General features: G+C 39.4%; 1 protein-coding gene across 14 annotated transcripts in view; it reads left to right on the plus strand.

The window, feature by feature from the left end:
• The window catches only part of GRIP1 (glutamate receptor interacting protein 1), a 661,959-nt gene that overhangs the window by 603,333 nt on the left and 46,185 nt on the right, over window positions 1-12,441 (plus strand). For all 14 annotated transcript variants that reach the window (XM_073900694.1, XM_073900697.1, XM_073900696.1 and 11 more), the window contains 2 exons: window positions 5,395-5,464; window positions 7,570-7,715. In XM_073900694.1, coding sequence (XP_073756795.1) covers window positions 5,395-5,464; window positions 7,570-7,715 — 216 coding nt within the window. The remainder of the gene's footprint in view (window positions 1-5,394; window positions 5,465-7,569; window positions 7,716-12,441) is intronic.

The following is a 12,441-nucleotide window of genomic DNA, read 5'->3' on the forward strand; positions in this document are numbered from 1 at the left end:
AAAAAAAAAAAAAAGATAGCAGGAAGGGTAAAATGAAGGGGGGAAATCGGAGGGGGAGATGAACCATGAGAGACTATGGACTCTGAGAAACAAACTGAGGGTTCTAGCGGGGAGGGGGTGGGGGGATGGGTTAGCCTGGCGATGGGTATTAAAGAGGGCACGTATCAAATGGAGCACTGGGTGTTATACGCAAACAATGAATCATGGAACACTACAGCAAAAACTAATGATGTAATGTATGGTGACTAACATAACATAATAAAATAAAATTAAAAAATAAAGAAGCAGAAGGGAAAGCTGACATGGAACCCAATTTGCGTCCTAAACCCCCAACAGGATCAGAAACTGGTGGAATGAGGAACTCCGGGCAGTGAGAGTGATGGGAGAGCTGGGACACAAGGAATGGTTGAAAGTCTGTGAAGAATGAATTAGTCCCTTAGATGCCTTCCCCCAGCCAGCACAGCTCTCCCCTCCCCGGCGGAAGTGAGTTTCAGTCTCTGGAAAGCATGAAATGGAGGGCCTCCGGCCTGGGAGAGCACAGCTGAGGGTAAACTGTGCTGCTCTCCGAAAACAGCTGAGTGCAAAGTGTACATACTCAGCGTCGAGACTGCTAGTCGCCTTCCCCTCCGTAAGCCCAGAGAAGCCAGGTCGCCGGGCTTACTACCCTCCAAGTGGGAGGAAGAATCAGGGCCATCTGACCCAAAGAAACAGCCTGGCCTGAACTACCCAGGGAAGACCGAGTCCGCAGACCCCTCTCAGGTGCACCAAGCTTTCTAACAGCTTTGTAGGGCTGCATCTTTCATGTGAACAGACAGCTGAGAAAAAGCAGACACCCGAGGGAAGAATCTGATACGCAAGTCTATCACCAAAAACAAAGAAGAGAAACAGAAGCAGCACATTCAGGAAGAAAAAAACTGTAAAAAGGAGCAAGGTTTCATTAAGGTCAGGAACAACCTAAGATACTGTGTGGATGGGAGGCAGGAAACGAATACTAGTCTAAAACAACATACCAAGGGGGACAAAGAGCTCTTGGAACTTACGAACATGGCAGAAATTAAAATAAAGGTGAGGGGAAATTCCAGAAATTAGAAAAAAACAAGTTTTTAGATAAGAAGTGTACGGGCTGAGTCCAAAGGACACACTATCCAAATAATAACCCTTACAGGATGAAAGAGGACAGAGCAGTGGGAGGGCTCCAAGGATGCAAGAGAGCAGGGTTAAGAGATAAACGGAAGCATATTAAAAATTTAAGAGTTTATTTAAGGAAAAATAGATTCAAATCAGGCAGCACCAAACTGGAAGGAGTTAGGAGTGCTCTACCCACAGGAGCCTGGGGGAAGACAGAGAAAGTACAGACACAGAGAAAGGAAATTATTGGTTGGCTGTAGCTTAAAGCCTAGTTGGCTGTTTGTGATTGGTTTTCCTTAGCATTTTTGATTTTGTAATTTTTTGGCATTGACAGGCTTAGATTTTGGGTCGCTTCTATAGACCATCACAGCTTTAGAGCCACCTCAGTCTAATGGCCTCCTTGTTTAATTAGTGTAACACAAGTCAAGAGAACATCTTTCAGGGTCTGTGGGAAGGAAGTTCCTAAGATCTATGCAGCAACCCTAGAAAGCAAACAGTGCGGACAGGTTGTAAACCTCTGCGAGAAACCCTGATATGATTTGTCATACCAAGAGAACATTTATGTAACCTGGGATCTGAGGAGTTGAATTCATGATTAATACAAGAAAACTAAACAAAGACACCAAGACAATAAACAACTACAGGGAAAATATATCCTAAGAAAAGCCAAGTGGTCACAGTATGCTACATGACTTGTCTGTGAATACTGTTTACGTAGTCATACTGAGGAAAATAACAAATACTGATCTTATAAAAAGTTCAGACAAAACTGTGTTGGAAGAATGTGGGGAGCCCACAGGACAAGAAACATGTGTGAATATGGTGCTGGTATAGCATCTTTCATAACAGAAGGTAAATAATTAGCACTGGAAAATAATTAAATAGTAACAGTTGTATGTTATTTAGCAATATAGCAACAGCATCTGGGGAAGTAAGAAATGAAGGGCTGCTCTTGGAGCAGATTTCTGACTCTTCAAATTGTATGCATGTATAATTTTGATAAAAATAAAGGGGTAAAAAAGTAAATTTTAAAAAATAACATGGTAGGGAGTTTTCTTGTGAGGATCGAGACTGTACATCTATGAGAGGCATGAAAAAAAATCAATCATTGTGATGTTATACAAATGGGTACTTGTGATTTAGGATAAAATTTCTAGTGACATCATCTTGTTCGATTGCAAAATAGCTGTAAAAGATGGGAAAGTGATGAGTTTTGAAAAACTTGTAGATGACTCAAAAATGTAGCTCTAATAAAACAAAAACAACTAATAGAAGAATTTGAATTAAAATTATTTTATGAACTATGACTAAGGAAAAGGCAGTATTTTAAATTTAATGTATATCATACAACACGGCATTTGTGTCATTGTTCTTTGTCCTTTGTCAGCCTTTCAGGTCTATACATTTGACCAGTTTACATTGAGATTTCAAGCAGTTGTGAAACTATTTTGTCTCTTTCAGAACTCAATAACCATGTGCTACTCTTCTTTGCTAGGCTACACTCCTGACACTTGTAGGATAACCTCCCCACCATATGATGGTTTGTATGGCCTTCCCAGCTGGACTCACTTTGCAAAAGAGAGAGTTTCATGGCTAATAACTTCATGAGATTTAACCATCCCTGTCCCCCCCCCCCCGTTTTATGCAACTTCTATGGGGTTTCATGGCTGGTGCTTAGAGCAGAGCTGCCTAGCTTATAGTTAGTGTCAATAAATATGTATTAAACAAATGATTCTGTGGAGAACTTCGATCAAATTCGAAGCATTAAGTGCTAGTGTATTCTCATTCAAAGGGTCACAAATTCAGAAGCCCTCAGGGGTGAGGCAAGTCAGTAAATGAGATCCATCCAGGGAAGACAGTGGCAAATGGGAAATTGAAGGCTCCATCCAAAGGGGGGAGTTGGAAAGTGTCCAGTGTTGCTAGATAATCATAAAAGTAAACATTCACATGGTGCATTGCATGTGCACTGGTCCGATCGGATGGCTTTAATGTAAAAACTCAATCCTTGCCACAAAAACTCTGAGGTAAGCACTATTATTGCTCTTCACCCCCTTTTGCAGATTAGAAAACTCAGGTGCCTAAAGACTATGCACTCAAACGCACATGGCTGATAAGTGGCAGAGCCAGGATTCTGGACCCAAGCATTCTGGCTTCCAGGTCCCAGCTCCTAATCATTCTACCATGCTGCCTCTCCAATTTTTTTAAAAGACGCTACACATGTGCATGAAATCTACTAATTTTTAAATGCTGGCAACTATTCTAATTTTTTGAAGCACTACAAGTCAAGCAAAGCATGCTTGGTTTGTGACTTCTTCTCAGGTTGTGGAGAATAAAAACATAGGTACTGGGGTATGCAAACGATGTCTGAGCCCCCAGAGCCACATTTAACACGCCTGGTAGGCTCGGTAGGCACAGTGCCAGGACCTCGTACAGATTTGGACCCACTTCCGGGTTCAACTTCATCACTCCAGTGGGCATCTACCCTGATGAGCTTTTCAAGCCTCAGTTATGGTCTTGGTTAAAGGAGAAAGAGAAGAATTTCGTAAACGTGAGAATGGCCACCATATGTGTCCATATGCCTTAATAACTTTCAAACCTCTCTGCAAAGCCGTGTGGGTGTTTCCAAGAGGCCCCAGTGCTATTTTCCTCTGTTGCAAAGATGACAGGGATGCGTTTGATGTATTTTGTTGCCTCTACTATTGTTTCATTTCAGACCATTTCAGTGGAACGTGGATTTTATTAAAAACCAGGGGAAACATTGAATGCTCTGTGATGGTTACTACAGCTTGGCAAAATAGAGTAAAAATCATTGGCAGATGCTAAAAAAGTTGTATTTTTTGGCAATAACAAAGTTTTTGTCTTTGAGCCCTATGCCCAAAACAATTTGCAGTTGTAAAATATGACATGTATAAAAATGCTAAATATTTATATTTCTCTGGAGGAATTAAATCAAATCATTGAGTGGAGGTTTAAATTATGAATTAATTGTAGTGAATAGAATGTTTTGCATACTTTGCTAGAAGCTAAGAATAATGATTGAATGAAGTCCCATTAATATTTACTATGGGCTAGTTTAGACAGTGGGTAAGGTATTGGTATATGTATTTGCTTTTTCTTTCAATGTTGTGTTGAGATATTAAACCATCTGTTCTTATGCATAAACATTTTCCTGGGATTCAGGTGGGATTATGGGATATGATATGGCTCTATGATTATTATGGGGTGATCAGCCTGTTTATAATAAAGTGTTACTTTAGGGGCCTCTTAATGATCCTTAAAAGGAAATCACTACAGATTTCAAACTGGCAAAACATCTCCTCTCGGAGGCAAGTTGTTTTTTTTTTATAAATGTCAGTATGGGTTATTTTAATTATCAAACACCTAAATTAAATGTAAACTTTCTAGATCAAGATAATATTTTTGTACTTACGTGAACTATAGCTCATTTTCAGGATCAATTCTACAGTAGACTCAGAACTAATTGCTTTTCATTCTCATCAAATGGAAATATCCCTGAGAGAAGTTATAAAGCCAAAAACTGACCACTGTGCAGGATAATAGAATAATCTGTAAACTCAATAAAAGTTATATGTGCATATTTAGAATGCGAATATGTATAAAAATATAATTAAGTCAAATATTTACTACTGTCAATAAAATAAAATATTCACATTCCGGAACACTTCAGAGCGTTCTAGGTATAAATGTGTAAGCAAAATTTTAAGATTTACAGTCTATCTAGCAAAAGATTTCCTTATGGAAAAAAAAAAAAGAACTTTAAATCAGTGCATCTCGTGCACTTTCCAACCCTGTATGCTTGAGTAATATGGCACGGTCCCATAAAAAGTGGTGTCTCCTCACCAAAAAGAAGTGAAGGAAGAAGTGGGAGAAGGGAGCACATATGAATACTCCTAAGGGGAGCCCCCAGTTGCTTCTGATAGTCTCCTATTGGGGTATTCACCCTCCACCATTCTCTTGGGAATCACAAGTTGAAATAGATTTAAACCTGATGCGCAGCTCTGCAATTGCTTTCTCCAATTGCAAATTTAAAATGACTTGGCTTTAGTTCTTAAGTTTATAAATACTTCAACACAAACATTTTTATATCAAGAAGATGTAATGTGCACATTTTCTAATTCGTTTGCTGAACATCTTTGCTTTGCATACAAACTGTACTTGCATTAACCATTACTATAAAACAGGAAATGTATGGTGTGGGTGAATTATGGACATAAAGGTGTGACTATTCTAACTTCACTATTACAGCACCATCTAGCAGAAAACCAGGAGATCCCCTTGTCATATCAGATATCAAGAAAGGAAGTGTGGCACACAGGTAAGGAAAATGAATGTTCTGGTTCATTCCAGGCATTTCTTTTTCTTTAAGTAACTCTACCCCCAACATGGAGCCCGAACTCATGACCCCAAGATCAAGAGTTGCATGCTCTACCGACTGAGCCAGCCAGGTGTAAGGCATTCCTTAATTAAAGCAGAAATGAGGGGCACCTGGGTGGCTCAGACGGTTAAGCGTCTGCCTTCGGCTCAGGTCATGATCCCAGGGCCCTGGGATGGAGCCTCACATCGGACTCCCTGCTGAACAGGGAGCCTGCTTTTCCCTCTCCCTCTCCCTGCTGCTCCCCCTGCTTGTGCTCGCTCTCTCTCTCTCTCTCTCTCTGTCTAATAAAAAATTTAAAAAATAAAGTGGAAATGACCCTTTCCACACCCAAGGTAGACCTTGCTAATGGATCATGGTATTCTTAGTATTTTCCAGACAGCCACTATTAAACGATCCTATTTAACATTCCTCATGCAGTGACTTCGTAGCTCTCACACCTTATATAAATTTATTTCTGTACCCACTGCAGACAACAATCACCTGAAAATATCTCTTAGGGTCCTTCCTGAGTCCTGATCATCTTCCATCCTTCATTTTCCAGCTAAAAAGAGAAATTATGAGAAACACCCCACGTGGAGATTATAGCTTGTGGAAAAGCTTTGCTAGATGCCAGAATGTCCTCCCTAGCCAAGCCAGATCCTTGAGCCTTGAACAATGTTTGTCTTCTATTTGATCCATATACCGTCAAAATCAGAGAGTCTCAAACTTTTGATTTCACAGATCAAAAATATTTATTTTAAAGATTTATTCATTTATTAGAGAGAGAGAGCATGAGTGGGAGGGGCAGGGGGAGAGGGAGAAAGAATCTCCAGCAGACTGGAGCAGAGCCCAACGCAGAGCTGGATCTTACGACTCGGAGATCATGACCTGAGCCTAAACCAAGAGTCAGACACTTAACCGACTGCACAATCCAGGTGCCCCTAGATCAAAAATATTTTTAAATCTTTGGGAATACTGAAATAAGACTGTTAACTTTCTCTTGTCCAATTAAGGACTTCTTTAATATCCTATCTATTATGATAGTCATTTCATTAAAGTCGTATTTTAATGCTCAGTAAGTAGAAAGGACATTGTATGAGTTTAGGTATATAGCTATAGGCTCAGATCCGATGACAGGGAGACTCATGAATAGACTGGGACAAACAAGTCTGCAGTGTGTGTCTCATGTAACAGTTGGGAGGTGGGCAGGCAGTGCGGGGCTGGGGAGACAACTCTGCCATCCTCACCACTTTGCTCCAGTTATTGCAATTTTCTAGCCACAGAAGGGAAGTGGGAGTGGTGCTAAGAGAGTCTGGGGTGTGCATCTTCAGGGAATGACCCAGAAGAAGAGAGAGGAGGCTAAAAGCTGAAAGCAATTACCGGTCTCTGTCACAGACATAATGCATAAAGGATAGTTCTTACCAAAACATAACCTTCCTTACAAATATGTATGCGTATACATACATGTGCCTACAAACACATACATATTCCCACTATTTTTCTCATTTCATGATGGACCTTAAGAATTTTCAACAGACCTGCCAAGGTCCAGTGCCAGTGTTAGACTCTCAATGGCCATGGGTTTCCCGGGGCAGGTGGAAATGGCAGGGACACCAAGAGTCAGACCTCCATTAAGTCCAGCCCACCATGACTTCCCTCTCTCTCCCAACCCTTTCCTAGTACCTGGACTGCCAAGGGTGAAAGGTAGTGCAACGATGTGGAGAAGCATGAGGACACGCTTACGTGTCCGTAAACCCTGCACCAGTACCTCCCTTCCTAGGAAACTTAGAATTCCTGAGTGAAGTTTATACAGTGGTACTAGACTAATTCAAGAAACCAGTTAAAAAAAAAAAAAGAAAAGTTTTTAATACTCTGAAATGTAATGTCATGGCAGCCATCCAAACTAAGACTGGAAAAAAAGGATTTGTTAATAAAATGCAATTTAAAAAGAGTTGAAGAACCTCTCTTCCTCTAAAGGCTGCCATAATGCTACATTATTCTTAATGCCTCTTAAATGACCCGGGTAAGTGCTCATTAATCATGTGTTGCTCTGCATTTACTAACAGGACTGGCACCCTGGAACTCGGGGATAAATTACTTGCAATAGATAATATCCGGCTGGACAACTGTTCAATGGAAGATGCAGTTCAGATCCTCCAGCAGTGTGAAGACCTGGTGAAGCTCAAAATCCGCAAAGATGAAGATAACTCAGGTATTGATAGCTTCCTTAGTTAAGACTGATTTCTCTAACTGCGCATCTGTCACAGAAGATACTAGATCTTGATGTTTTACATACAACAGCTGGCTAGTGACATTGCAACAGTGTTCTACATAGTTAAAAGGGTCTTTAAATTGTGCGTTGAGAGTGTAGTATGAATTTTAAATAATGGTATGATATAATTAAGATATTTTTATTATAAAACATCATTATGGTAGTATCAAAGTTATGTTCAAAAATGAAAACTAAATCGTCACCCAATACTACCCTAATACAATGGAACCAGTTATTTTTTTTTTGAAGATTTTATTTGTTTATTTGAGAGAGAGAGAGAGAGAACGAGCAGCGGGGAGGAGCAGAGAGGGAGAGAGGGAGAAGCAGACTCCCCGCTGAGCAAGGAGCCCGATGAGGGACTCGATTCCAGGACCCTGAGATCATGACCTGAGCCGAAGGCAGACGCTTAACTGATTGAGCCACCCAGGTGCCCCAGAACCAGTTGTTCTCTAGTTGATATTTATATTACATGATTATAGCCATAGTGCATGTTATAACTTCTTAAGCACATTACCACTTTTCAAACACTTAATACCTATCATTTTTTTATTTACTGCCTGTAATTTATTTATCATTTTTCTCTTCTTACTTAGATTGCTTCCAATTGTTTCACTATCATAGATAGTACAATCACGGACATCTTTATGTATGGATATCTTTACTCAACTTTTCTTCTTCTTCTGAATTATTTCCTTAGGAAACATTTTTAGAAGTAAAATTGCTGAGTAAGAATAAAAAGGAACTTCTCAGGATTCCTGACGAGTCTTGTACCATGTTGCTTTCTAAAAGGGCTGTATCCATTTGTAGGGTTTCCAGTAATGGATGAATACAGTGGGGCAGTGCTTCTCAAACTTTCTTAGGCCTCAGAATCACCTGAAGAGCTTGTTAAAACACAGTTCTGGTCATTACTCCCAGATGAAGCCTGAGATTCTGCATTTCTAACAAACTTCCTGATAATACCACTACTGTGGTCCAAGAAACACAATCTGAGCAGCCCGGCTGAAGCCAACTTCTTTGCTATGAATATCATTCTGCTGATCATAGTTATAAGTCTTTTTACTTGTTGGCCTAAGCCTTATATGTAATATACAGTTTGTGTTTTCCAGTTTTGATTTTGTTTTGTTTTGTTTTGTTTTAATACAGTGAGCATTTAAAGAATTTAAAGTAATCTGAATGTTTACTCCAGTTAGATTTTTATTTGCCCAATGTTTTCAAGTTTTTTCTCTACAGAATTAGTAGATTTTTGCCTAATGACTCCCCTTGCTGAATTTTTCCAAAGCATTTGATTCTGTTTTCATAGAACCACTATACTCGTGTTTCGTAGGTTATGTAAGATCCATTAAATTACATAGTTACAAAAACTAGTAAAACTGACATAAACAGGCTCGGGAATAAACAAAATTGACTCTAAATTTTTAAGCTTACAACTCAATTGTTAGCAGGCACAGAGATGCACAGAGGTACTAGAAAGAGCTATTACTCTAGGGCATTCAATGGCATTAGTAGATATATTTTATAAAGAAGAAAGAGAACCACAATTAATCCAGTAATGGCTAAAGAGAGATTGGTTAAGAGAGTTTCTACTGTATATAATTTAATTCCAACCAATGATGAGTTATTGTCAGTGTTCTGGAATCTTCTATAATTAAGCCATCTAGATCTAGAGTTTATGGTCATGTCAGGCCATGTGTTTTTGATTCCTGTACAAAGTCAAAACAAGTTGGTAGTTGCATCCATCGGTACAGCTGGTAAAGATGATTGTATCCAAATATATTTTATAACCAACGCTTAAAAAGTTCCACTTGTTATTTCTCAAGCAACTGATTTTCTGTACCAACATTGCATTCTTCTCCTTACAAACATGCTTCAGTTGCACTTTCTTTTAGGGATTTATTTCAAAAAAGGATAAAGCCTCAAGCATCAGTCTGGGTTCTGTCCTAGTGAAGAAGCAAAGCTCTGTGGAGAAACCCATTTTTCATGATTTGCCAAACTAAGCAGATCTCAGCTACCTTCCATGCAGAGTGAAAAAGCCAAGCCAGAGATGAATATGTATAGTGCCCACAGTTGGCTATTTTCCCAGTTCCAAAGCCAGGGTGTGCAGATATGTCAGGCTGGAGGAGTTTCAGAAACAACTGAACACTTGGACAGCCAGATCTTACTTTCAATTGCTTCTTCCCTTCAGCTTATTTTTTCCTCTGTAGACCTTTCCCTCTACAATCCCTATGCCTAATACTATGGTAATTCCCTTGCTTATTAAGTTTTGGGTTTTTTTTTAATTTTTAGGAGGTCCTATTTTTAAAATCCTAAATCCTTCCATTGAAAACCATGCACCTACCCAAAATAAGACTGTAAATATAGGTGTGAGATACATATTTACCCAAACCAGATTTCCTGAAATTGGTATATGAAAATAATATACTCTTTCAGATATGTTTTTATAACAGACCACAATTTGAAAATTACCATCTGATCATTGATTTGGAAGAATCTGAGTGTTTCTGTATCCTCTTCCAATATGAGAATATAAGTATAATTTGAGTAACTGAATTCTCTTTTATTCAGAGCAGAGCAAGGAGGGGAGGTGGAAATAATTCAAAATGAATGTGTTCAAGGCAGACTCTGTGGTCATAAAGAGCACATGCTTTAAAATCAGACCTGAGTTTAAAGTCCAGCTCTACCACGTTTGAGCTATGTGAGTTTGGGCAAGTTACTTAACCAGTCTGAGATTCTGCTCCATTTTCAGTAATGTGCACATAGTAATACCCACCTTAGGGAGCAGTTGTAACTTATTAATAGAAATGTTTACATGTGGTATTCAATACCTGGGGACTATTTTTATTACTATTACATCCTAAAATGCCTTTCCCCGCCTTTGTTCTTATCCTTCATCAAGACTTAAATGAATGGGAAATAACCACGAATCATTACCACAGTCACTGATTTCGGAAGTTTGATACTGTGCTTAATCTGAAATTAAACTGGTGATTTGAATTATTACCATCCTTTGTCTCAGTATTTTAAAAGGGCAATATTCAGTATATAGTCTTCACCCCCTAAAATGTTGTTCATACTCATATCAGACTTTCTATACTCCCGGAGTCTTCCAGTTCTTTCCTTAACTATCTGCCCCTCTCCATGTTGCTTCTCTCATCAGTTACAGAAAGTTTATAAGCATACTCAATATAACTTGGTTTCCTAAGCTAGCAATACTGCAGTTGGGTTAATAGATGCTGCTTCAAAATGTGAGCACACCTTCCAGCTATACTAACTGCCTTGTTCTGCCTTGTCCCTCACCCAAAGAGATGGTAGAACTACTCTCAGAAGTTGTTAAAGTCTTTGTTTTTCATTCAGTCATGCCATCAGTATTTCTTTGGTGTCTATGAAGTGTTAGGGTCAGCCAGGTCTTAGATTAAAGAAGATACAATCCCTGCCCCCAAGTCAGTCACCACCTTATATGAGATACAGAAGAAAATAAGTAATAATATGATGAATGTTCTAGGTGTAAGCACAAAATGCTAAGAGAATGTGGAGGCATCCATTTGAGCCTGGGGAGCTAAGGAAATGCTTCTAACAACCTTGGTCTTGAAAGCGTTTGGGACGTGTTAGAATTAACCAGAAGTGAATGGGCCAAAGCAGATCAGAAAGCATGGCACATCGAAGTAGCAGATGTAGCTGAAGCAAAAATTATGTATAAGGACTCGGTAGTAAGTGCATAGAAAGATATACTGAAGTCAGATCCTTACGGTCCTAAACCATGTTAAGAAATTTGAACTTTACTCCCAAAGCCAATGGGAGCCATTAAAAGATGTAAAGCAGGGGAGTGAGGCCAAAGTATTTGGTCAGTGATGACCGGTTGCAATCGGTACTGAAGAATGAGGCATTCAAAAGTCTGAATCAACTCTGTTTCTAGCCCAGGCTCAGGGAGCAGTAGAATGAAATGACTAAGAACACAAGGCTAGCTTCACAACCGACAAGCTGGGAAATGGGAAAATGAAATTCTCATCCATTAATGTCCACTTAATGCCTACTTCACATGGCTGTTTTACGAATCAAAGGAGGTCATATATTTAAGCACTCAGCAATGATGTTTGGCACCTAGTAAGGCCCAATGAATCCTAAATGCTAACTGCCATTATTAGGATGCTTTTAAAATTAATTTTAGCTTTATTTTACAGTGTCCAAATCTTTTGGAACACTTGGAATTATAGAGATTTGCCCCCCCCCACACCCCCCAATATTCAGTGACCATTCTGCCTTCAGGAGCTTTTGTATTTTTCATCTTTCCTTACCACAGGAAGGTAAGTCAAGTAGAGCCAAATGGTTCTTGCCTGGGTCTGAGGCTCCAAAACAAGGGTTGTTACCCAATCCTTAGGTACCCAAAGATGCAAATAACCCTCTTGATATAAAATCTATTGTTTTTCTTTGGTTGCATCTAGATCCAATGTAAATGAAGAGGGGGAGATTGGATGGCTGAGAAGCAGCCCTGAGGCAAAACAGTTGAGTATCTGGGGAGTTGTAGGAAGAAGTACTTGGAGGCTTTCAAACCTGTCCCAAATAATTCCTAAGGATCTGTCTGCTTTGTATGACTGCCTTGGTGCCCATCAAATACATAGCTGCTAATGATTTCTCTCTTGATTTAGAGCACCTCGCTTCTAATATACAGCAT

This window comes from Callorhinus ursinus, unplaced genomic scaffold, assembly GCF_003265705.2.
Source record: "Callorhinus ursinus isolate GAN/ISIS: 27379988/994484 unplaced genomic scaffold, GSC_fseal_2.0 scaffold14, whole genome shotgun sequence".
In the NCBI taxonomy this organism is placed as follows: Eukaryota; Metazoa; Chordata; class Mammalia; order Carnivora; family Otariidae; genus Callorhinus; species Callorhinus ursinus.